General features: G+C 42.4%; 1 protein-coding gene across 1 annotated transcript; it reads left to right on the top strand.

Annotated features, from left to right (window-relative positions):
- The first annotated feature begins 7,045 nt into the window (after positions 1–7,045).
- On the top strand, positions 7,046–18,539 carry Il22ra2 (interleukin 22 receptor subunit alpha 2). Its single transcript, XM_036168555.1, has 5 exons — positions 7,046–7,106; positions 9,512–9,647; positions 11,776–11,954; positions 17,049–17,218; positions 18,390–18,539. The coding sequence occupies exons 1-5, from the start codon at positions 7,046–7,048 to the stop codon at positions 18,537–18,539; spliced, it is 696 nt and encodes a 231-aa protein (XP_036024448.1).
- Positions 18,540–26,691: the final 8,152 nt, after the last annotated feature.

The following is a 26,691-nucleotide window of genomic DNA, read 5'->3' as shown; positions in this document are numbered from 1 at the left end:
GGAATGGAGGGGTGCTCAATGGCTACGGAGCACTTGCTGATCTTGTTGCAGAGGACTGGGGTTCAATTACCAGCACCCACATGGTGGCTCACAAACATCCATAACTCCAGTTCCAGGGGATCCAGCACCTGCTTCTGATCCCTATTGGCACCAGGCACACACATGGCGTACAGACATACATACAGGCAAGACATTCATACATGTAAAATCTAAAAACCCTTATAGAATGTGGCATTTCTATAGTAAGTAGCCAATGAGGAAAAGCCTGTTTCGAGTAGTTCAGAAAGAAAAGCAGGTCTCACTGGACAGTGGGGGATCAAGGAAGCTTTCCCTGTGCAGTGAAGGAGAAAACCTTGAGTGCTGAACAGAAAGAGAATGGTTGGCAAGTGGCTGCCAACAGTTTCTGTTTTACAGGAACAATAAAAGTCACTAAGATGGTGGAAATATGACCCCTGGCTAGAAAGATTGCTGCATGGGTGTGGTACCAGGGCATGCATGAGGACCTCAACACATAAAAAAAACTAGGTGTGGCTTCCTCTTCTTTCAACCCCCAAATAGGAGACACGAGGATTCCTAGCTCTCGCTGACCAGCCAGTCTAGCTAAAAACAGAGCATCCAGTCCAGGGAAGGCTGTATCTGAACAGGTGAGCTGGAGAACAATGAGGAAGATGCTGGAAGTCTAGCCCTGGGTTCCGCCAATGCTCTTACCACTCTGGGTACCAACTTTCTGAGTGAATTACTTTATGTGTTCATGGGATCAAATACATGACAAGAAGCGATCTAGGGAGAAAGTATTTGTTCTGGCTGATGGGTGGAGGGGCTACATCCCATCACAGCATGGAAAACTCAGTAGGAAGAGCAGGAAACCCAATAGTCGCTTTGTACAGCTGTTGGGAAGCAGAGAGGCTGAGAGTTAATAGAAAGGGCAAGGGGCTATTTAAAAACCTCAAGGCCCACCTCCAGTGACCCCCTTCCTCCCATAACCTTCCACCTCCTAAGATCATACAACCTCCCCCCCCCCCCCCCCCACAAAAAAAAGTGTCACCAGCTGGGAACTGCATAGACATGACCATTCTAAGGTATAGTCAAGGGAAAGATTATTTTATTGTAGATAAGAGGAAGAAAACAGCCAGAGGCATCTGAAAGAGTCCAGACGAAAGAGAGGACCAAGAAGGGACCAAGGAAAATCAGGGAAAGCATAGCCGAATTAGCAGGGTTATAAGGAGAAAGGAGCAGCTGGGGAAGAGTTAAGGTAGGAGGGTGGGCCAGAGGAGTTGAGAACAGCATGGACTCTGTAAGTACTGTGATACTGAGGGGGCATGAGGCCAGCATGTGCCTTGGTAAAGACCACAGATAGCCATTTGTCCTTTCTGTCACCAATAAGGGAACTGGCTCCTTCGGTGGAGGAGAACCCGCTTCCTGGGTTCCTGAGGAATGCTTGCTTTTGTCTAACCACCAGAATTTAGGGATAAAATTTCCTTTGGACTTGACAGGGACCACGTGTTCAAGCTCATGAGCTGACAAGGAAGATTTCGCATGGTTGGAATAGCGTAAAACATATCCTGTGCAGTGATGGTAAGCGGAGAGGATAACAGACAGACAGCTGGGAGGGAGTAGGCCTGCTATGTGGGGTGAGCAGATGGGAAGCCACTGTTAAATAGGCACAAAGGAGGTAAGGTAATGAGCATGTACATCTCAGGAATACCATTCAAGAGAGTGAGAGGGACTGTGCCTGGCATGTTAAGGCAATGTCACAAAGGCCCTGAAGTCTGGAGAACTGTAGATAAAACAGAGAGTGTGCAAAGGATGAATTTAGAGGTAACAAAGTCAACTCATGGAGGATCCAATAACTAACTGTAAGATTATTTATTTTCTTTCTGATTGAGATGGGCAGGTTGGCACATTCCTGAGGGGAATGTCTTAATCTCATGTTTAAAAGGATCACCCCACTTGGTACACAGGACAGTAGCAGTGACAGGAAGGCTAGTCAGGAGGTCATGGCCTCAAGTATGCTAAAACATCGTGATAGCAAGGACCCAAGATTATGATGGAGGAAGGAATGGCCAGCCATCCAGATTCCAGTGTAAGCTCTTTCCAGGGTCGCCAAGTGCTTGAAGGTACTTTTGAAAGGACCTAATGGTTGATGATACCACAAAGGGTTTCCAAGGTCAGTGAATGACCTTGATCAAGAACAATCAAGGGGCTGGAGAGATGGCTCAGTGGTTAAGAACACTGACTGCTCTTCCAAAGGACCTGGGTTCAGTTCCCAGCACCCACATGGCAGCTCACAACTGTCTGTAACTCCAGTTCCAGGGAACCTGACACCCATGGTAAACCATCAATGCACATAATATAAAAAAATAAATAAATTTGCTGGGCGGTGGTGGCACACACCTTTAATCCCAGCACTCGGGAGGCAGAGCCAGGAGGCTCTCTGTGAGTTCGAGGCCAGCCTGGGCTACCAAGTGAGTTCCAGGAAAAGGTACAAAGCTACACAGAGAAACCCTGTCTAGGGGGGGGGGGGGGGGAGAACAATCAAAATAAGCTCCCTAATCATGACCCGAACAAGGATGACAACAATAGTCATGCTAATGTGGGTAGTGGGGTGCACATAAGGCCTCAACCCTAGACAAAGACTACGGAATACTGAGATGTGGAGAAACAGTCTTCCCCAGAGAAGAGTGTGTCAGTTGATTATTCAATACCAAATGGTCCATTCTGAAAACATGAAGCAGACCACACTGGCGTCCCATTCTTTGGAAAAACAAAAGCAGTCAAAACAAAACTAATAACCTCTCTTGTCCAGAAAAAAATAAATAAATAAATAAAGAGGAAAAAAATAGAAAATGTTGATTTCATGAAGTTTTACTAAGTTATGTGAATGGAGATTTTCAAATGTCATAAATTGAGTGGCCTTCATCAGAAATGCTTAGGACTGGAATTCTTTCAGCTTTTGGAAATTCTCTAGATTTTAGAATGTTTTAATATATACTAATATCTTAGGAATAGAGTCAGAATCTAAATATATACTTCATTTATGTTTTATTAATATCTGTTTGCACACATAGCCTATGGTGTTCTTAATGCAGCTGTCTTTGGCCATTTTCCATCACATGGGATCTACTTGGGGTATCATCTCAGCACTCCAAAAGTTTAAGATTTTGGACCAGTTTAGATTTCTTTCATATCTTCAGAGCAGGGATATCCAACCTGTAATATATTTTTGTTTAAGGCCCAAATGATCAAAATTAAACTTAGGTTGGACATTGCGCTTATTGCTTGTATTTGAATAACAAGGGTCCTTCTTTTCTGAATTCTACCCTGAAAGCAATTTGGATTACAAACCAATTATTCCAGAATTCAGACCTGCTTGAAGGTCATAGGCATTCCCTGGGGGAGTTATGAAGGTCGTCCAGTGAGTAAGAAAGGGTGACAGGTGTCCCCCTTTGCCACTATAGACATCCACAGGGCTGGTGTTTGTGATGACAGATGGAGGGAGGGTCTGGAGCAGAGACAAGAGACACTCCATCTGACCCACTAAAGATGGACACCACCAAAGTCACCTGAGTATCAGTTTTCAAACACCACTCTAAGGAGAATAAGGGGCGTGTACATGAGCATCTACTTCCAGTGCCTGGCTACAGAAAATGATCTTGGCTCTGTCATTGCTAGATATGCTGTCTAGTGCATTTTTGCCTATTCATGCCTCAAATAGTACCTGCATCTAACAGGCTAAAAAAAAAAATTTATTTTGTTTGTCTGAGTATTTTATTCTTCTTTGACATATTTCTATCCCTTTATGAGATGAATATTCCAAATGAGGAATAACAATGGCAATATTATAATCCCCACACTGTGAATTTACTCCTCATTCTGGGGATGTCTACTACAGAACTTTGACCAAGTACTCTCAGCCTCTCCATGCCTCAGTTTCTTGATCTGAAATATCAAGAGAACAATACCAACCTCCTAGGCTAAGAGAGAGTTTTAAATAAATTAATGCACAGAAAATACTTAACATGGTGTCCCATGATTATTACATGTTATTATTGCCTTTCCACGACCCTTGCTATTTGGAAACAAATCTCAGATATCATGCCTTTTTAATCTGTAATACTTCAATATGTATCTCTAAAAAAGAACAACAAAAAAATAATAAGACCCCATCCATGCCACATTTAAAAATAAGTTTTTTTTTTTTTTTTCCCTCAGAAGAATTGTTGGTCTTCTAGAAGCCACCGCAGGAGGAAGGAAGAGACTCAAATCTGTCCAAGTCAGGGTCTTGGGTAATCTCCAGACCCAGCACGGTGGAGACACCTGTTGTCATAGTCAAGTAGACTCTGCCTCCTGAGCAGTAGAGGGCAGGAAGGAGAGGACAGAAAATGTGTCTAAAGCTAGCATTTCATGACTGAAGCAAGGAGAGCAGGGGGCCCCCATTAACTGATGAATGTTCTTTTGACGCAAGATGACTTCAGATTTCATTTGCAACAATCCTGTACGTATTCCTTGGCTGCCAAGTTAACGGAGAAAATATAATTTGTCTTTTTGTCTACCTAGTGAATCGTTAGCGATGTTGGCTCTACACGGGTTGTCATATTACTCATGGAGAGAACTCGTTGAATGGTAACAAGACTGGTTTGGTTTCTGACATGTGACCTGTCGTAAGCTCAGGTTATGGAGACAATTTAGTTCTTAGATACTTTTTTTCCCCTGTGATTTGGATGCTGAGGATCGAAGCCAGGACTGAGAACATGCTAAAAAAATACTCTGCCACTGAACTATAGTACCAGCCAGAATTCAGTTCTTAAGGATTCTTACATAATTCTCTCCCCTTCCTCCCAACTTTTTACTTCTTCTCCAAAGTCAGTAGCTCCATGGAAACCCGAATCTCACTCTCTGCTGCTCAACATAACACTCTGAACTCATGTATTTTCTCCTTCCCCTTAAACTGGAACTTTGAGCGATTTGATTGCTTTGAAATAAGATTCATTGATGGTGAAGATATTGGATATCATCTACGTTCAAATCCAGATGATCACCTGCCATTTAAAATATCAGGGCTGGCCCTAAGTTTAAAATCCAGTGGGCAACATCAGCAAATAAGTGAAGGATGATGCTGGGGAAATTGGGAGACAAGGTACACCAGAATCATAGAAAGGGAACACAGCATATGCTCCATGATTCTTCAAAGAGGTAACCTGTACAACAGCAGCTTCCCTCAGAGAAGTGGAGGGCGTGGATTCAGAAGTCTGACAAGCAAGGGGAGCTGACAGAGTTATCATCACACATCTCCATACCATCCACATGCTTTACAGCTGTCCTCAAATAACCCTGCGGTGTATCAGCAGCACATTCTATCCTGTGGTTCTACTGTGTTCTCCCCCAGCTTCCTACAGCTCCAGTCCTAGCTAATGGAGAAGAATAGGAGAAGGCACCTTCCAGCTGCCTGCTCAAACCTTTTCTTTCTCATTTCAGATAGAGAGAAAGAGACAAGGGAGACATGAATAGAGAGTTACATCCCAACCTTAGCTCAGTACTATCTACATCCCTGACCCCTAGAGAACTCAGCATCTGGAACTCAAGGGCAGTCTGTCTTATTTACTACCCAGAACAATGCCTGCTCTGTGGTGGGGCAGCACATATTTGCCAAGTGTGAATGAACGAGGTGATGAATGAATGAATGAATGAATACTACTCAGCAGCCATCACCAAAGGAGCTCTTCAAAGAATTTGAATGAATCTGCCTGCGTACTATTTGGTTTCAAACCTGGGGCAAATGGCTGAGGTGCCTATTTATCATATCAAAGTTAACCTGGCTGCTAGGTCTATCTCCCTGCCATCCCTCCAGTTACAGGGCCCTCCTGGCTGGCATACCCTGCCCCCAGCCTGAACTCTCCATCCCAGAGGGCTGGCTGCCCCTCCCGATATAATCCAACCATTTTGGTTACTCACTCTCTTTGTAACTTTGGATCTCCTGGCTGCTGCCCCTGGGCCCTTCCCTCCCTTCTTTTCTCCCTCTCCTCACAGGGCTCAGACTCTCCCAGACTCCCTGCCTCTGGTTATGCTCTCACACATGTCTACAACAAACTTTCTCTTCCGCCATACCTAGAAGCATTCATACCCTTCCTTTTTATTTATTTTTCCCCCATTCATGTACGATGAAAAGGAAGCCAGGGTGCATTTCCTCTTTTGACCTAAAGAGCCTCTTCAAAGCAGGAGGGGAAAAAAAAGAGAAACAAACAAAAAACTATGACTTTGTTGTGCTTATATGCCAAACTTTTCAATGCCTCTAAAAACACAGGGGGAATTTTTTGGTGATGCAATATCATGAGTTTTGACAGAGCGGATGAGCTAGTTCAATCTGATTTCACGGGAGTGGTGACACAGATTTGATACCGCTCAAACAGACCGTCCTCCACGGTCGCCATCTGCAGGCATCCTTTGGTTTGGCAACTTTGAAGACCTTCCGTGAGATGTATGGCTGGAAACTGTGGGCTGGAAATGGGAAAAGGGAGACATTTATTGGAAGGGGCTCAAAGCCACCTTGGAGAAGGAAAAGCTAACAGGATAGCACGGAGTTCCGTGGGGGATTCAGGAGTGTCAAGGAGCCTGAGGCATAAATACCAGGGAGCCTGAGAAACTCTCCAAAAAGAGTTGCAGGCAACTCTTTGAACGGCTGCCAGGGGCTGGGGCAGCTACAACTGCCAAGCATGTTACTCTGAAGTCCTGGTCCCCATCAACCATCGTGCCTCTTAAAGCCAAGGTCCCTCAAGATTCACTCAACTCACCTTGCACAACTCCTGCCCAACCCTACCGTAAGGATTTGCTATCAAACCTCCAGATAAACATTCAGGGGTGTGTGTGTGTGTGTGTGTGTGTGTGTGTGTATCTTTAGTGGTAACAAAATGCAACAAAATAATTCTTTTTAAGGAAACATTTGCCATTGGTTGAGGCCACGGAAGTGACGTCCATGTGTGGATTTTTACAGTTCCCTCTTCTCCTCACTGACAGGATCATTGGTCTCCAGACAGGCACACTTGCAACCATGATGCCGAAGCATTACTTTCTAGGCTTCCTCATCAGGTCCCTGCTGGCCAGTGGAACAGGTAAGTACTTGATTACTTCCTTTTAATTGGCCACTTTTGAGTCTGAACAAGACAGGGAATGGCTTGGATGATTTTCTGGACTCTGTAAGGTCATCAAATGGTTCCAGCAGACATGGGGGTCAGTTGCTGTCTGTATCCTGAATGAATAGCTCCATAGGGATTGAGTTTAGCACAGAGGGGCCACTTTCACAGTAAAAAACGATTCATAGTCTCTCTCTCTCTCTCTCTCTCTCTCTCTCTCTCTCTCTCTCTGTCATTAAGTGATTATGAGGACAAGACACAAGACCCTAAGCCACATAGTCAGGACCTAGGTTTCACCTGCCATTTGTTACCTAAAAAAACACTTCGCACAAGACTTTTCTCATCTGTGGAGTGAAGACTGTAGGTTACTGTGTAGACTTAGAGTTAGTGTGTATGCTGAGTGCTTAAAGCAGCCTCCCTGACAGAACAGAGACCACAAACAAATGGTGTTTACGGAGAATTCTTGAAGAACATTTATGTATCAAGACAAACCTCTCAGGAAGGCCCCTGGTGTCCCAAGTCAATAGATGGGGACACTTAAGTGGCTCCCACAACTAGGGGGCTGTTCTATGACTCTGCATTAAAGCAACCCCAACCTCGATCTAACAGAAATATGGGAACTACAGTAGGTCATTCCTCTTGTCTTTGGTAGCAAGGACTTGCTTAGCAGGAATTCAAGGGCTCGCAAAATGACCCTGCTTCCCTACCATCCCACATCTGTAACCTTGGGCATGACATGTCACTTGGTTGAGCCTGTATCCACACCTGGAAACACAGTAATAATACTTACTATCCCTCTAACCTAGTTGTCTGGGGGATAACTTGAAAAGAATGAGCGCAGCTTCTGATGAATATTTCTATTCATTCACTAGTCAGTGTCAAGAAGGAAGAAGCTGGAGGAGGCTTATTATCCTAAAGGCCTATTATTACTGTATTAGTCTGCCTCCACCATCAGCTCCTCTCACCCAGGACTTTACTTTTAGTTTTCAGTAGTAAGGAGCAGCCTGTTGAGTCAGCCTGGGCACAAAACCAGCTTTAACACTTGCTCCTGGGCAGATTAGTCACTTCTCCAAGGCTTGGTCTCTAGACCATGAGTGGAAGACTTCAGCGGTATCTTTATCAACGAGCAGATGATGGGAAAAGCCTCTGGGTGCTTTGTGCACCGTGAGTCATTACCTAGGACAGTGGTGAAGTGAAGCCGTTAGAAAAATCAAAGACGGGCGTTGGTGGCACACGCCTTTAATCCCAGCACTCAGAAGACAGAAGTAGGCAGATCTCTGTGAGTTCAAGGCCAACCTGGTCTACAAAGCGAGTTCCAGGAAAGGTGCAAAGCTACACAGAGAAACCCTGTCTTGAAAAACCAAAAAGAAAAAAAGAAAAGGAAAGAAAAATCAAAGACACAAGAGACAGAGGGCAAGGAGCCAACCATCATTAGCAAGTCAGCTCTGTGTGGATCTTTGGGAGATAGTGCCTGTCATCTCCTGATCATTTTTATATATTTAATAGGATTAAGCAGATAGGGATCTGGGTTCACAAAATAAGCCATGGGCATGGGCTTTTTCCAAGTCCATAACAACATTCATGCATTGCTGGAGGCCTTCAAAACATATACAATAAATAAATAAATAATGATGTCAGCATGATCCAGCTAGTAAGAAGAAATACCCAAGGAAACAATCCTTTTCTCCCTTGTCAGAAACTTTGGACCCTGAAATCAATCTTGTCATAGATCTCTGGCCTCTGTAAGATTAAGTGCAGGTATAGCTAGGTCACCCATGTCATATGGTTTGAAGAAGAAAACACAAATAATCCTGCCATGCAAACTGTTGCCCTTTCCTGCCTATGACTTCACATCTTCACCAGAGCCCACGGCAGGTCTTGGCTAATTCCCACTACTGTAGGTCAGTGAATCTGAACAGCTCTACTTGTGTACTTGTAGCAAGTAGACAGGCGATGGGTCTTTCATCACATCACAGATGGGTCTTACAACCCATCGCTTTTTGGGAATAAACTATATTTTTTCCATGAGTTTTAGTTCCTTTACCCATTAGGAAGTCCTGGGGGTTGGTGGTATCATGACTTTTTTCCCTAGTATAAAGCACATCATTCTACAATTTTACCTTAGACTAAGGGTGTGTGTAGCTCAGTGGTGAAAACTTGCCCTGAGTTCACTCACTAGAACTGGAGAAGGGAGGGGACTTTCACCAGGCATCAAAATCATACTGAAGAGTCAACAATGTTCATTTCTAATTCATAGTCACTAGTGCCTTCACTTAGAGCAACTCCCCAGGGGTTCCTGATGTAGAGATTACATGAAAACCATCTGCCTCTCACAACAGTAGTGACCATAGTAACATCCAATGCTGTCCTTCTTGCCACTTTAGAAACCCAGCCAGTCCATGGAGCTCTGAAGCCTCAGAAGGTCCAATTTCAGTCCAGAAATTTCCACAACGTTTTGCGCTGGCAGCCAGGGAGCTCCCTCACCGCCAATGGCAGTGTCTACTTTGTGCAGTACAAAATGTAAGTAAATTCAGTTGGCAGAGAAGACCACGGGGTCATGCATTCTGGAATGCAATGGAGTGTGAGGAGCTGAGGACCTCTGAATTTTGCTTTTTTGGCTTTGTGAGGAAGTTCTGGGATGGTTGAGAAGAGGCAGAGGTGGGGACAGAAGGTTGTCCTTTGACACAAAGGTGTGATGATGTATGCTATCTTTAAGACCGCTATGTCAGCTCTAGGGAGCTCAGGAAGGAGTCCATCAGCTTCATGCATTTCCAGCACATGATGGCTTTTCAGTTTGTCCAGTGAAGGTTGGCAGCCACTTGCTCAGCCTGGAGCAAACACTCATTAAGGCAAAGCTACTGGTGGTTGAACTTGAGGCAGACATGAAAGTATGCAAATGATGTTTTCAGTGGGTCAGTTTGTGTTTGGGTAGGTTTACTATCTAGAAAATTCTTTGTAAGTATTAATGACTTCTGAGAGCATGTCCACACACTAGGACATGCAGCAGCATGCTCCTGTCACGGGATCTTCATACTTGTTTTGCTAGATCAGTGCCAAAACTCAGATGTAATCAACTCCGTTCCTTTGTCAAGGCTGAGAAATAGTCAGTCCTGATTGGAGAGAGGCTGGGATTCAACTTATACATTCCATTGGGTTTTTTGAGGTTTTCCTTTTCCTAAATAGTTTGGGAACTTGGCTAAGCAAAAGGCAGGATCAATTACAGCTTAGCTTTCATGGTCTATAATAGAAATTCAGGAAATCAAGGGTAGAGATGAGCCAGAATACCACCTCTTAATCCATAAATCCATCCATGTCCCTTCAGTTGGGGTGGGCTGGGGGGATCCTAGCTCAGATTTTCCTATCAATTAATTTCAAAAAACAATTCCCCTATGTAAAATGTGGTAATCTTTTCAGTAAAAGTTTCTCTGTTTTTAAACTATGGACCCAGCTGGAGAAGCTTGCAGTATGCAGGTAACAGGGACTGGTTCTCTATTCCTATGGCCTCTGCAGGCAGTACAGATGGGTCCAAAATGAGCCTGTCCATGGCCAAAGTAATAAGAGGATTTGGAACTGTTGTACCATGAAGCGAAGATTCAACTTGAGGCTCCCCGGTCTTTAATCTGTAATTCTCTAAGTTTACATAAAATTCAGCGTATCTGGGATGACCCCCGTCCCTGTAGTATTTTCAACAGCTCAAGCCATGTGCATAATTTTGAGAACTTTCATTTGTTTGTGTGGCTCATAGTTCATTAACATCTGCACTATTTTGAGTGGGACAAACACACAATCTTATAGTAAAGGAAACAGGAAAAGTCAATCACAACAGATGTGTTCCCCTCACAAAGACAGTGTGTCCTCCATAAATGATAGTCCCAGGTCATCAAATCGTGCTGCATTTATGTTGTGGCTTCTATTTTAATCCTGATGCTGTGAAGCTGCTGCTATTATGTAGATGGTAGAGTACAGGGACAAGAAATATTGCTCATTATATGGCTACAAAATAAGTCCTTCAACCAGGGACTTTCCTCCCCAGCTTCCTGCTTGCCACACTCCATGTTCTTAGGAAAGGAAGGCGTTAGTCTTCCCTTGGGTTGACTCACCAACCCATGGGCTCAGGCTGGCCTTTTGCTTCACCCCATCTTTTCAGTGTCTTTCTCCCAGTCCTTAGCAGCAGAGGTCCCTAAGGAGCCCCGGGTGCAGCGTCCACTCAGTTGCCAATAAAGAGCTGAGCCATGTGTGTCCATTCGGTAAGCATCGCCTGAGACAGCATGGAGTAGCGACTTCTTGGAATCAGTCTTCTAACTCACCAGCAAGCTGATGGGAAGTGGGAGGGGGAAGAATTGTAGAGATGAGGCTTCAGAAGTGGTAAGAATTCGGAGGGACTAGTTAAAATGGATGCTGGTCCATACACCAGGAGAAACACACTGTTACATATGAAAGGAAATGAACCCTTCTGTTAGCGAGACAGAAGGCTTCAAAGTTCAATCCGTCTTTCAGGGGGCTGTTGCCTTGGTTAGTATGAAAGAACTTTTGTGCATTCTTGAAGATGGCGTAAGGTTTCAATCTTTACAAAGATTAACACACTGGAAAAACGGGAGTCCTCAGATGAGAGACAGAAACTCACATTCTTGTGTTCTTCGTTCTTCAGGTATGGACAGAGACAATGGGAAAATAAAACGGACTGCTGGGGGACCACAGCGCTCTTTTGTGACCTGACCAATGAAACCTTAGACCTGTATGAGCCATACTATGGGAGGGTGATGACAGCCTGGGCTGGGAGGCACTCTGCCTGGAGCATGACATCCCGCTTCACCCCGTGGTGGGAAAGTGAGTTTCAGCCAGTTGCTTGCCTTTTCTTCTCTGCCTTTGAACAACCTCTGGGTGGTTGGCCTGGTCCTGTGCGGTGCTGAGACCCATGCTGTTGTATTGATGGGATCCTAGGACTACACTAGGCACTTGATTTTATTATGCTTATTTGACAACCCTGGAAATCTGGGGCAGAGGTTCAGCCAGAGATTCAGTACCCTACTTACATGTAAACTTTTCAATCTCTTAATCCCAATACACTCAGAAACAACAACTATCTCTCTTTATCCCAAAGCTTTCTCACTTCACATACCCTGTCCTTCTTATTTATAGTCCATATAAACAGTACTTTCCTTCCCCAACATTTGTAACTTTTAAAAAAGATTTATTTATTTTATGGATGTGTGCTCTGTCTGTATGTACAACTATATGCCAGAAGAAGGCATCAGATCCCACTCTAGATGGCTGTGAGCCACCATGAGGTTGCTGGAAATGGAACTCAGGACCTCTGGAACAGCAGCCAGTGCTATTAACTGCTGAGGAATCTCTCCAGTCCCATAAAAATAGTCTTAAGTGCTAATATCGTAAGTCCAACAGACATTTACCAACCTTGCTAACCAGTATTTGTGAGAACATGTCCTAAGACCTGAACTTCCTTCTGGTTACCATCTGTCACAGTTTGGTTCCCCTTGTCTGAAGAGTTTGAGGGCTCATCTGTCTACCTCTTCTAAGTGATGCAATGTCCAGTTAGATGTAAACTTGGTGACTTAGGTTCAAAAAGCTAGATGCAATGGAACTCAGAAGAAAGGTTATTTATTTATTTATTTATTTATATTTATTATCTCGAGCTTTTTACTTAGGACATGAGCAGAAGAATTTAACAAACCTGTGTATGCTCTCTAGCATCTTGTCTGGCTACAACTTGAAAGTCGAGCCCAAGACACTCTCCATAGACAATTCTCTAACTGAGGTAAAGGAGGAGGGTGCATGACTGAGCTGGTTTGTACCATTCAGTGGACTTGTGGGCTATCTGTTATATTTAAGCTGAGAAATGGGGTCAAGTTCAAATGTTTCTTAAAGTCTCACCCATCAGATAAGGACAGGCAAGGGAAGACTCTGGCAGTCCTACTTACGTAAGGACTGTATCAGTTAATAAGAGTTTAGGTTATTTCTATATGACTGAAAAGGCCTTAGGGGGTGGTTTTTCAAAGCTTCACGGGGAGAAGAGAAACCCAGTGTCTAAAACAGTGAAGTTGGGCTCCTTGGAGCCCTTGAGAAGAGCCACACCTGACTGATCACTTTCATCTTGGCCCTCTTCTCCTGAGGGTATGCAAAGATCCTGTTTTGAAAAAACAGGTCTCTAAGATCCGAGGACAGTATGTTCCCAGAGCCTACTGTGCCCGCTAATGAGCCACCTGTACGCATGGGCACTCCCAAGACCCACTCTGAGAAGCATCATGTCACAGTTCACTGAGCTCTGACTCCTGATGTCTATCTAGAAACAAAGCCGTTAATAAGGAAAATCGTGATGTTAACAGTGTCAGACGGTATGGGTGAGACTTCAATTATATGATACCAGGATTAAAAATGTATGGCTAGAGCCGTATGAAAAATCAACTTGCCTCCTACGCAAACTGGCAACATGACTACTCCATGATGTGGTTAAGGGGAAGGCTTTTATTATAGATATGAGCCAGAGGCCTCTGGAGGAGTCCAGAGCAGATGGGGAGAAAGCAGTAGACTGAACATGGCCATGGGAGAAGCAGGGGGAGGGAGGAAGAGGGGAGGGAGGGAGAGGAGAAGGGAGGAAGAGAGAGGGGTGCATAGAGAGCAGAGAGAGGAGAGCATGGAGAAGAGGAGGAAGACAGGGAAAGCAAAACCGAAAGTTATACGTGAGAAAGTGTGGAACAAGTACTTGTGATCCTGAGGGAGCCTGAGGCCAGCATGAGCTTGGCGTGCTAAGAGGCACCACAGATAACCGTTTGTCCCTCTTGGAGAAATGGAGTTTCCTTTGGACCCCAAATCGCCTTTGCTCACACAGCAACTATTTACAAGGTTACTGCACTTTCGTCTGGTCCAGAGGGAATATGGCAAGCAGAGGTAGCAGACAAGTTTCTTCCCAGAGCTTTCTGCTTAGTAGGGAAGACACATAGTAATACATTAACCACACACGCGCAAAATGGTACTTGTGATGGATGCTATAGAAACAAAATGAGCTCTATGAGATCCCAGCTAAGGAAGAACCTGGCCAGGGGCGTCAGGAAAAGTGATGATGCTGGGAAAAGACACTTGAGCTGATCTCAAGATGAAGAGGTATTAAACAGACAGACAGAAGGGGAGACATCCCAGGCAAAGGGAAAGGCATTTGCAAAGGCCTTCTTATAAGAGGAAGCAGGACATGTGTTAGGGACTGGAAAGCCACTGGTACAGGGAAGCCAGACATGCATGCAGGCAGCCTGGAGTTGTAGCAGTTGTGAGAATTCTCTCTTAATGAGTTATGACTTCCTCCAGAGAAGGAAATGTGTTCTAAAACTTGTATTTTTGTGACACTGGGAATTAAACCCAATACAGTGTATAGCACAAGCATTATAGTGCCAAGCAGTGTCCCAGGCCTCACAAGATGTCACTTTGATTGCATCATCAGACTTCCCAGGAGACAGCATTATCAGCCTTGTGTTTTGTTGAGATCAGTTTGACTATATTGGTGGAAACAGATTATAAAGAGCACACACAGGATGCAGGAAGGGGAAGCAGTAGGCTACTGTAACAGGCTACAGGAAAGAAGCTGTGGCTTGAATTAGGATCATGAGAAGGATTGTAGAAAATGTAACACTGGATGAGAGGTTGGATATACTGGAGAGGGAGAGAAATGTGTCAAAGTTGGCCTCCATGTCTCTCTGGTACAGCTACATAGACCAGAGATTATTTTTGATGCTATTTCATGGGAAAAGAGCAGTTTTGTGGCATGTTGGGTAATCAAGAATTTGAGTTCAGTTTTTACTATGTTGAATTTAAGATGCTTGGAGCCACCCCCATGAAATGGCTGTACAGATCCAGTTCTCAAAGCTAAGGACACCTTCTGTTAAAGACACAAATCTGGCTGGGTGGTGGTGGTGGTGGTGGTGGTGGACACCTTTAATACCAGCACTCGGGAGGCAGAGCCAGGAGGATCTCTGTGAGTTCAAGGCCAACTGGGACTACACAGTGAGTTCCAGGACAAGCACCAAAACTACACAGAGAAACCCTGTCTTGAAAAACAAAACAAAAAACAACAACAACAAAAAAAAAGAGACACCAATCTGTGCGTCACTTGCATATATTGCAATGGACGTAGATAAATTTGGATAGGAAAAATGTATTGAGTGACAGGTACTGTTTTGTGAGTCTAGACATTAAAGATATTTCCCCAAAAGATACCCCAGCAGGAAAAATTTTAGAAGAGTTATAACAAATAGTCAAAGAAATAGGAAGAGATTGACAATCTGGTATGTTCACAAACACTACAGGGAGATGGTATTTCCAGGACAGGAGTGTCAGGGCTGGTGGACTAGCTCATGTAGAACATGTATGGCCCTGCTTTCAATCCCTGCAAAGAAACAAACAAACAAACAAACAAACAAACAAAAAACAAGAGGAGAGCTGCCAGAGAGTTTAAGTTATGTTAACAGGTATTTCTAAGTCTGTACACACTCCCACAAAAGGTTAAGAGTACTGGAGTTTAAAATTAACAATAGCATTAAACAATAAGAATCCAAGATGATGAATTGAGACATTCAAAACACAGGCCCTGGATGCTGGGCATCACAAGGCTATCTCTGTAATCATTGCTTGGGCCACAAGGGACAAACACTATGTAAATATTCTAGTGAGGAAAAAAAAATGCACAGTAGTATTTTGTAAACACAGAGTCACACTAAAGAAAGGGTGTTTGGAGATGCTAAGTGTGATAATAATCTTAAATTTTTGTCTAGGAACAATTAAACACATATCATAATGTCCTATAAAACCAAATAGGACTGTTCTTCACATCTGCATGTGATGGCCAGAGAATTTGGAGCATGAAATGTACAAGCAACGTTAAATCTCAAAGCTCTTGGAGGGGTAAAGTGTAAATCCAGGGACATTCCTTCTTCTACAAGCAATCAGACAACAATTCAAGAAGGCTGAAAACTCAGTTTCCCTTTGGTCCCAGATTAAGTAGCCAGGGTGGGAGGTGTGTATTAAAAATGTAGCTCTTCCAAACACATAGAAGAGAAAAATGATAACACAGTGAACTTACAAAATATTAAAAAAAAATCTCTGAAACAAAAATTGTGGATTCAAGCTCAGGTCAGAGACAATTGAAGAATAAACTCACCGACAGGAAAACAGGTCTGGAGAAAAAAAAAACATTCAGTATGTTATCCCGAAGAAAAAAATTAACAATAAGAGAAGCTTAAATACATGGCAAACAGAATAAGAAAATTTAGCAGATACTGAATCAAAATTCCAGGAGAAAAAGTACATATAGAGCTCTGTATCTATACGAGTAGGATATGTGTCTATCTATCTATGATAACATTCAAGAACTATAAAAGATGTGTATCTATATAGTGAAAATTACAAAGAATTCCAAGAAAGAAAATCCTCACTGCAAAATTTTAGTGAATCTGAAATCAATTAAAATAATAATAATAATAATAATAATAATAATCTGGTTATTGGCAAAAATGCATGAAACAAAAATTCTCTTTTTATCCAGCCATTCCCATAATATACAACAAAATTCTGTTGAATTAATTTAATAGCTACAAGTCTTTGAATGGTTTTAAGGCTGCTCTGAAATTTTACCTCTTTAAGGAACTTGATAATATCTTTCTTGTTCTAAGACCTCCCTCTACATAACTTTTATACTGAATTTCCTAACAAAATCATAGTGTTGACAAAATGATTGGCAGACATTCTCTCAATATTGATCTACACAGAATCTTATCAGTCTTCTGCAAATGGAAGGAAAGTTATCTTCATAATGATTTTTGACACGTTTCTGAACACAGCAGTGACTTATGATGCATAGTGTCAATTTATAACATTTAACTGTTTTGCGTTTATCAAATTTGCTTATTCTTTCTCCAGCAAAGCTAGACCCTCCGGTTGTGACTGCAATCCAAGTGAATGCATCTTTGCTGGTTCTCCTGCATACCCCAGAGCTGCCATACAGAAACCAAGATGGAAAAAATACGTCTATGGAAAGTTACTATGACTTAGTATACCGAGTTTTCATAACTAACAATTCACTGGCAAAGGTGAGTTCAGATGGATGGATGTCGGGTCTTCTGTTTCCTTAGGTAACATTTTGGTCCTATCCCACGACACGTCTCTTTGATGTTATGTCTCCAGTTCGTTGTTCCCTGCTTTCTTATTCTTTCATAGTCACCGAAAAGCAGTCAGGATTGATGTGTGCATGAATTCCTGTGGGTGGTGTGCACGTGTGCGCGTGCGTGCGTGCGTGTGTGTGTGTGTGTGTGTGTGCGTGTGCGTGTGCGCGTGCGTGCGTGCGTGTGTGTGTGTGTGTGTGTGTGCACGTGTGTAGCAATACATAACCTTTCAGGTAGTCACCTTGCTTCTTTAGACTTTCCTGCATATTGAAAAGTTAATATCAATGTTTCGTTCCATTTGTCTGATGTTAGTGTTAATTTCTATTAGCTTTGTACTCCCTGTTTATTTCAGTAGCTTTTGAATCCCAGTATTTATTATTTAGCAGTCTTGGGGGGTTATTTTATTTATTTATTTAATATTCCCAGTAGCAGTTTCCCCTCTCCCCTTCCCCCCTCCCCCCTTCTTTAGCAGTCATGCTGTGGCAGTTTATACTAGAAAGTCCACTGCCAGCACCTTTATCTGGGTTCAATGGTGAACGAAATGTCCCTTTTCTGTATCCATCTAAGTCAGGGCTCGTTTAGTTGGAAGGAAGAAAAAAAAAAAACCAAACAAACAAACACACACTCAAACTGGTTCAAATACAAACGAAGAGGGCTAGTTCAGCAAGAGACAAGAAGCCATCCATGATAGCCGGAAACGGGAAACAGGTGCTGCCAGACTTTCTAAAACTCAGAAAAATGAAACTGGGAGGCGAGGTCTGCAGACTCCCTCTCTGTCTTGACTCTCACTCTCCCCTCCCCCCACCTTGGGTCACACTGCAGTGACCTTGCAAGTCCACACCATTTCCTGACTCAGAGCTCACATACTTGAAGGTGAGACTCTGGCCGAGGCTCCCTCCATCCTTCACCTTCAAGAAGAAGTCATGTGGCTTGACCACTTAACTAGTGGCTTCATCCAGTTATAGCCCAGGGCCTTGGGGAAGGAGGCTTTACCTGAAGGTTGATAGTGATCACACACAACTCACTGATTTCAACAAAGGAAAAGTGAATCAGTGACTCACTGGAGACCGTTTACCGTCTGCTTTCTCCCCTCGTGTAGGAGCAAAAGGCCTATGAAGGAACTCAGAGAATGGTTCAAATTGAAGGTCTGACAGCCCGTTCCAGTTACTGCATAGCAGCTGACATATATCAGCCCATGTTAGACAGAAAAAGCCCAAGAAGTGAGCGGAGATGTATGAAGATTCCATGAGCCGGTCTGAGGTGCTCTGCAGGGCAGAACCCATCTGAGGATGGCAAGGCTCCTGCCTGCAACAGCTTTGCTGCACTTCTTTTTCTATTTTCTTAGAGCGATGTCTACCAACACCTTTCAAAGGCTCCTCTGTCAACACCTTCTTTTCTGTTTCAGTTATAAAGTAAATTTGAACAGATTCAAAAATTAGAGTTTAAAGAAGAGATAAAGAATAAAGAGCTTGTGATGGGGTGTGTCTTTAATCCCAGCACTGGAGAGGCAGAGGCAAGCAGATCTCCAACTTTGGAACCAGCCTGGTCTACATAGAGAGTTCCAGGCTAGCCAAGGCTACACAGTGAGACTCTGCCTCAATAAAATAAGATATGATAGTAAGATAAAGATCTTCTAGAAAACACAGTTTATTTCTGCATATAGCAACCCTAACAATAATCTTTTTTCTGTTAAAACTGCACAATAAGACCAAAGGAATAAGAGGCATTTAATAAAATGTTGCAATAATTTCTAAAGCATTATAAACAGGCAATCCTGCATCAATATTTTTTTCTGCTTTGCCATAGATACATTGATTTAATATTTTATATGAATTAATATATTTCTATACATCTCTATTTTACATGAATATATTTTTATAATTTTATTTTTTATGTGATATTTTTACTTAGTGACCAACACTTTAAAAGTAACCTCTCATGGCTCCGAATTAATCTCTAGATTAAGATTTTCAACAATAGCATGTAAATATTGAAGGAGTCTCCAGAATACAATTTCTCCTCACTTAACACATAATGTTAGTAAGACTAATATTGCCTTTGAATTTCCCTATGTTGTCAAAAGGAAGCATATATTTATCAGCAGCAAAGACAGAGGAAACATAGAGGCCACACTGGTAACTCAGCCATTCAGGCAAAGGGGTAGCATTCTGTTAGAATGATAGTTGGGTTGAGGACAGTTGGAGTCCATGTAGGAAACTTGGCTGGAAGCTGAAGGCAGACAATGGATACTTAAATTGTTTCTGAGATTATAAAGAAAATCAAAACCCTGTGAACTCCACTGCCTCTCCTGAGTGAAGCTCAGGTGGCCTAAGGCCCAGAAAGTGGCTAAATCTTTCTGTAGCTCACAGAACTTAAGTTATCTGCTAGTGAGGAGATGTCTATGAGAGAACATTGTGATCTTCATGAAAGATGCTCCAAAATATAATTTCTAAAAATACAATCAGTAATAAATGGCCACAGATGGTTCAAAATGTGAGAGAAGTATGTAAAGCAATATCTGGGGCATTGGCTTTGCTGTCGTGTGTGTTCAGAAAACATTGAGTTTTACTCCTATTTTGAATTATTCAATTTTTATCTCTTTGTGTGGCTTAGCACCTTTTTTATGCTTTTGTACTTTGGGAAGGGGATGACTTGAGGAGGAGGACCCCATCGTTGGGACTCAGAAGCATGAGTCACGGTGGCATCAGCGAGGTGGTAAACTCAGTCATCTGAAGCCTCAAGGACACAGAGACCAACTGTTAGCACGGGAATGTTGTCAGATAACAGAGTTTCACTTTGATTTTGTTTTGCTTTGGGTTTGCCTTCATGCCTGAGCACAGCCGTGCTTACATAATATGAAATGATTTGAGAAACATTACAGTATCCACATTCTTGATTATGTTAAGAACACATTGTCATATTACTTCAATAAATCTTACTTCTTACTTTACACATTGAAGTAGTTGTTATTTGGTGTGAGAGTCTGATGAAATCCTACTTAGTCATCTGGGGTTTACAGGAAACTACACCTAGAAAGGAACCCTGTGAACAAGCCTCCAGGCACTCCTTGAGAATGTCCTGCCATCATTATATTGTGCAACTGAAAATATATAAATATGTATTTGAAGCGAACATGCCTTCTGTCCTGCATCTGAAACCATATTGTACCCAAGGCTGATAATCCTGAAATTGACTCTATTTAATTGGTTCAGACCTTTGCCCTCTTCTCATGCCCACCCCTCATCTTAGCAGGAAGCCCAGGACTCCTGCAGGACATCCCCATGTGCTCTCTCCCTTTCCCTATCCCTGTTGGTTATCTTCTCAGAGGGTGAAGACCATCTCACCTCCATCCCTGACATACACACAGGGCAATCACCTGGTGGGACATGCCTTGGGGAGGACGGTCAGAGTTCTTTTCAACCATTAATATTGGGAGTGGAGGACTGAGTGTGTTGTCAGTGCCGGAATCATGTGCTGTTGGGATCAGCTGAGAACCATGTGCTGTCAGGATCAGATGACCCTGAAACTGCCAAGGGCAATGGTCCCAGTAGATGGAGAACACTAGGAAGAGAAGGAATTCCCCAAAGAAGACAGAGCAGATGAGAGAGAGAGAGAGAGAGAGAGAGAGAGAGAGAGAGAGAGAGAATCTTTGATAATATAATCCAGCTGAGCCGAGAACCAGCTTTGGGCTCTAAGTGGACAAATAAATTACCTTTTTTCGCTGCTTTAATTGGACTTGAATTTCTGTCCTTTTCCATCAGAAGATCCGTAAATGAGACAATAGTACAAATGTGTGTGGTAGAGATGATGTACTATTTACCAAAGTAACCTTTGCCCATCACTCTTTAAACCTTCCATTTTCAGAAGAACATGCTGGGAAGGGTTTCCTTCCGTAGCTAACACTGGAAAGCCCTACAGGAGTGTTTCTGTTGATTCTGGCCAGGAATCTATAGAGATGGTTCCAATCACAGGCTTGTGTTTTCAGCAAATGCTCATTTGGCTATACCACTTGGTCCAAATTTCCATTTTCTTGGTTCTAAACACAAGCAAGCTTTCATTTCTACTCATTAGAACAGTGAGTCAAGGCCCATGTGATAGTGTTCAGAGGCCACAAGGCTGTGTAAATGCTATACCAAAGACCAATAGCTCTCTTTTCCTCTGTGAATATAATCTTCAGGGGCAAAATGTCTTTTATTTTTAAATTGAGAGAAGGTCTTGCTTTATAAAAAGCCTAGGTTTGGGCTCAAATTTATGATCCTCTTTCCTCAGCCTCCCAAGGACTGATATTACAGGCATAAGCGAACAAGCCGGACTCAAAGCCCCTTTTTCTTAATATTCTAAATTCAGACCAGAAATGATTTTTGACATCCTAATACATGGGCAGGGCAGTGTTAGCAAATGAACTATGGATTTCATCTATAATGTCCTCAGGGCTTGGCCAAATAATTTCTTACATGTTGTCTCTGTTTCTGTGTCTGTGTCTGTGTCTCTTGTCTGTCTTCTGTCTGTCTGTCTGTCTCTCTCTCTCTCTCTCTCTCTCTCTCTCTCTCTCTCTCTCTCTCTCTCTCTCTCTCTCTCTCTCTGTGTGTGTGTGTGTGTGTGTCTTTCTTTCTCTCCTCCAACAATCTCCCCTCATGCTGTCATCTCTATTTTAAAAATAAGTCTTTGTAAAGAAGTAGCTGCCAGACCTTATCAGGTACATCTCTTTGTGTAAGAGATGGTGGTTACTGCAGACACTCACCACTCCTCAAAGTGCAGACAACAGTGATTGTGGAGTGCCCAGGCGCAAGCAGGACAACTATGTCATACCTCCTCCTCCTCAAGGTTCAGTGACTGGGAAAAGGGGGTGGACAGTTTGTAAGAGTCAGAGGTCAGGAAGGACCAGAGCCAAACAGTGTCTTCTGGACATGACAGGACTACTGCACTCATGAGCTCACAGCAGCTGAGTTTCCCTGCATGAGACGTGTACAAGATCAAGCCAGCCAATAGTCTGGCATGGAGCAAAAAGTGGCTCATGAGCCCTAACTCCTAACTGAAGAGGTACATGGAGATGATGGCTTCTGGGGTAGAGGGAGTCAACTTTCTTTAAAGGTTTGACTCTTGGTAAATTGACCATGATTCGTGGATAGCATAAACCAGAATTGATGAGTTATTAAAAATTTTAAAAAGGAGGACCCAAAGTTGAGGGGTGGATCTGTGAGGAGTTAGGGAAGGAGTTGGAAATGAATATGGTGAAATACATTGTATGAAAGTCTCAAAGAAATAATAAAACCTTTATTTATTTTATTTTATTTTTGGTTTTTCGAGACAGGATTTCTCTATGTAACAGCCCTAGTTGTCTTGGAACTCGCTCTATAGACCTATAAAGAATTCAGATGAATTCTTTAAGTGATTCCTTGATCTATGAATCCATTAAGAATCTGAGGTCTGGGGCAAAAGCACATTGAAGGAATGAAAAATAGAATGCAGTGGTATAAAGTGGGAAAGAGGAATAATGGGGAGTGGAAGAGTTAAATGTGGTTGAGGAATAAGTAGAAGAGGAAGTATGGGGAGAAAAGACTAACCCTACAGACTTTTTAAAAAAAGTCAAACTCATGTAGATGCTTTATATATATATATGCATAAAAAGATTTTAAATAGAGTTACACCTTAAGGGATCAATGCCCCTGCTAGACACTACAGGAGGCCAACAAATAAAAACCCCAGTGCCAGGAGTGGGGCACCTCTTTTGGAGTTGTTGGCTAATGGAGTCCCACAGATCCCTAAACATTACAGACCATTGCCACTACTGTTGGTTACCATATTAGCTTGATGGTAAGATCCTATTGCTGAAGACAATACTTACTTTAATCATTGAACATGGGGAAATCAAGCTTGTACTTGTCTGGAAGCCTCATCCCTACTGACTAGCTTTTTTTTTTTTTTTTTTTTTTTGCCAGAGCTGAGGATAGAACCCAGGGCCTTGTGCTTGCTAGGCAAGCGCTCTACCACTGAGCTAAATCCCCAACCCCCTGACTAGCTTTTATAGTGCTAAATAATCATCAGTATTACCCAGCTGTGAGCCCTGTAAACTACAATAGTGACCAGCCTGGAAATATCTGCCCACTGTTATCAGGGCCAAGAATCTGTGGTTCTTAGATCATAGGCCCTAGCAGAGAAGCGAACACACTACTATGATTCTAAATGGGCATATTAAACCAACTCTTAATGACTTATCACTATACCCATAGCTTACTCCATCTCTCAACCCTCATCAGAGAAACTTCTATTTATACCAGACTGCAAGCAACACAGAGACCCACAACTGGTTAAGGTGCAAAGGATAAGAAGTGAGGAGTGCTCAGCCTTAAATGGGACAATTCTATCACACCCCTTCCTTCCAGACCTCAGGGACCGCCATGGAAGAAGGCAGAGGAAAACTGTAAGGTGGTAGATGAGTACAAGAAACCAGTGTTCTAAGTTCCACATGTGAACTCACAGTGATTGTGATAGTGTATACAAGACCTGCACAAACTTGTAATGAGTCTTTCTCTGTTCTGCCAGCCAGCTCCCAAATAATGACATGGAGGCTCATTATCAGTTATGGAAACTAGGCCTTAGCTTAGGCTTGTCCCATTAGCTCTAATAATTTAAATTAACCCATTTATATTAATCTTCATTTTGTCTCATGGCTTTTTATCTTTCATTCTGTAGGTTTGATTCCCCTCGTGCCTCATTGGCATCTCTTTCATGCCTCAAGTCTTCCTCCTCTTCCTTTCTCTCCCCTGGAAATCCCGCCTATACCTCCTGCCTAGCTATTGGTCATTCAACTTTGTTTGTTTGTTTGTTTTTTGAGACAGGGTTTCTATGTGTAGCTTTGCGCCTTTCCTAGAACTCACTTGGTAGCCCAGGCTGGCCTCGAGATCCACCTGCCTCTGCCTCCCGAGTGCTGGGATTACAAGCTTGTCGGTCAACTTTTTATTACACCAGTCACAGCAAATACATCTTCACACAATTTTCAAATAGCCCACAACACAAACTCAAGACAGAAAATAAATCCCAGCCTGGAGGAAAGGAAAAGACACAAAGTCCTACCCCTGACTGAGAATCTATCGCCAATTGATAGTTGCAGAAGAGAGAGAGCTGGTTTTCTTGAAGAGTATGGTCCCTAGTACGTTGACTATGCTCGAGTCAATGGCCCCACATCCAAGAATATTTGGCAGCACAAAATGAACTTGATGGTGAAATGAATGAGTTTAAAAAGAGGACAAAGTTGAGTGGGTAGGGGTGGGTGTGGGAAGAGCTAGGATCTCAGGCCTGTGTTAGTATTGCAAAATACTAGATATGAACCTAATCTTGCCACAAGGGCACCCTCAAAGTGCACAGGTTCATTTCCTTACTTCAAACTGCATGAGGAAACACAGAAAAAATAATCTAGTAGTAAATCATCCCCAAGGATTTTCTTCACTAACATAATGGCTGGTGCAGCATGGACACAGGGAAGAGCAAGCTAATGTGTTGAATTACCACTGTGCACAATTACATTATTCTTACAGGAGAGTTCACATCAGAACCTCTTTCTGATGCTTGAGGAATCTGCCCGGTTTATGAAATCATGGCAGATGCCATCTTTCCTAACACCTCTTATAACTCACATATGAAAATGTGTGTAAAGAATGCAAATCACTAAATTGCTCATGTGTAAATACATACATGTGTGATCACTGCTCACATGAAGACACACTAGCCACCCTTTATCCACAGCACAGTACACTCCAGTTGACACTTGAAACCACAGATAATGATGACTCCTGTATATGTGATACTATATGTTTTCTTACATGTATCTAAAATAAAGATTAATTTATAAATTAGTCACAATGAGAGATAACAGTAACAAAAAAAACAGAGCACTCATAATAGTACACTGTAATAAAATTGTGTAAACGTGATCTCTTTCATTCTGTCCCTAAGATAAGTAGCATTCAGAGGTTGGACAAATAGGTAATTCATGTCCCACTTGGGGTACAGTGGGACAACACAAGATTTCATAATACTGCGATCCATACTGTTGCTTAAAATTTAAAAATTGTTTGAGGATTTCCATTTAATATTTTTGAAATGAGATGACTTCAAGTAATTGAAAGCTGGGAAAGTGAAAATTGCAGGTAAGGGGACATTGCTATATAGAATATTTCCAATAGATAAACCACTTCTTGTTCAAGTGGTCACAGTTAATAGTGCTGCCAGTATGTACTCTCTAGCATTTGACTGCTTGCATCCAATGTCATGTCTATAAAATCCATTGACATTTTGTTACAAACCAATAGTTGTGTAAATGAATAGATTTCCCTTATCTACTTAAAATGAAATTCATATAGTAAATGGATGGGAATTTAGTTGTCTCTTATTTGGGGCTATTACAAGGAGATTTGCTTTTCAGTAAGCCTAGTACAGATTTCTGTTGGCTATATAGCAGGGAATATCGGTCATAGGGTTTGAGTGTGGTTAGCTTAAGTGAATACCAGCAAATGGTCTTCTGAAGCGATTGTTTCAATTTCTTTTTTGCACCAGCGATACAATAACAATATGATAATTTAAATTAGTCTCAATCTTTGTAGGTATTTAGCACTGTTAATTTTTTATCTTGATATTCCTGGTAGGAACTCCACATTTAATTATGTGCACATACGTATTCAAGTGAGTATATATTGAAGACATGATCAGAAGGAACACAGAGTTTGTTCAAAGAGTTATAGAAAAGTAGAAATGTTTATAAGCATTGAGAAAAAGAACACTAATTAAGCTTCAAACTTGATTAAAGTCAATGAAAGCACAATCTGCAGAGATATCTTTTCTGAAAGAAATAATTCTTACATCTGCAGAAGATTTTCATTTTCCTTTGTTGCTCTGGGAAAATTTGAATGTCAGTTTTAACATATACCTAGGTATTATTGAGCGAGTGTTTAGGACAGACATGGTCCTTGTCTAGTGCAAGATCCTATACAGCCCTGCAATTGGTGTCAGGAGAAAAGTGCATATATAATTGTGTTGTTGGGGGAGTGTCTAAATCCAAGTTAGAACATGCTTGCCTTGCTTCATGCTAATATCAAAAACTTTATCTCTCTCCTTGGATCTGACAGCACAAGGTTCCAGTCATAAAGCTCTGCATATGACTGTACTGCTTTTATTTATTAATCCTATATTGGCAAACTCCACAAGGAAACCAAGCAGGAGTAGCCTGGGGTGATCACAACAGTTATGACTTAGAATGGAGTCAGGATTCATTCATTGCACCCAGATATGTGACAAGATTCTTCATCAAACAAGCAACCTGAGGATGCTCGATGACGTGATTTCATGCAGCAGGCCAACCCTGTGGTCAGCAGTTGGCATTAGATGGTGCAGTATGAAGATTGGTG

This window comes from Onychomys torridus, chromosome 19, assembly GCF_903995425.1.
Source record: "Onychomys torridus chromosome 19, mOncTor1.1, whole genome shotgun sequence".
Classification (NCBI taxonomy): Eukaryota; Metazoa; Chordata; class Mammalia; order Rodentia; family Cricetidae; genus Onychomys; species Onychomys torridus.
The sequence above is the reverse complement of the archived record's forward strand: the minus strand, read 5'-3'. Positions and strand labels throughout refer to the sequence as shown.

Excerpts from the sequence above, each read along its gene's own strand:
- Il22ra2 (XM_036168555.1), top strand. The coding sequence starts at position 7,046 with ATGATGCCGAAGCATTACTTTCTAGGCTTCCTCATCAGGTCCCTGCTG. Across the intron at positions 7,107-9,511 it reads CCTGCTGGCCAGTGGAACAG|AAACCCAGCCAGTCCATGGA; the intron begins GTAAGTACTTGA and ends TTGCCACTTTAG. Across the intron at positions 11,955-17,048 it reads CTTCACCCCGTGGTGGGAAA|CAAAGCTAGACCCTCCGGTT; the intron begins GTGAGTTTCAGC and ends TTCTTTCTCCAG.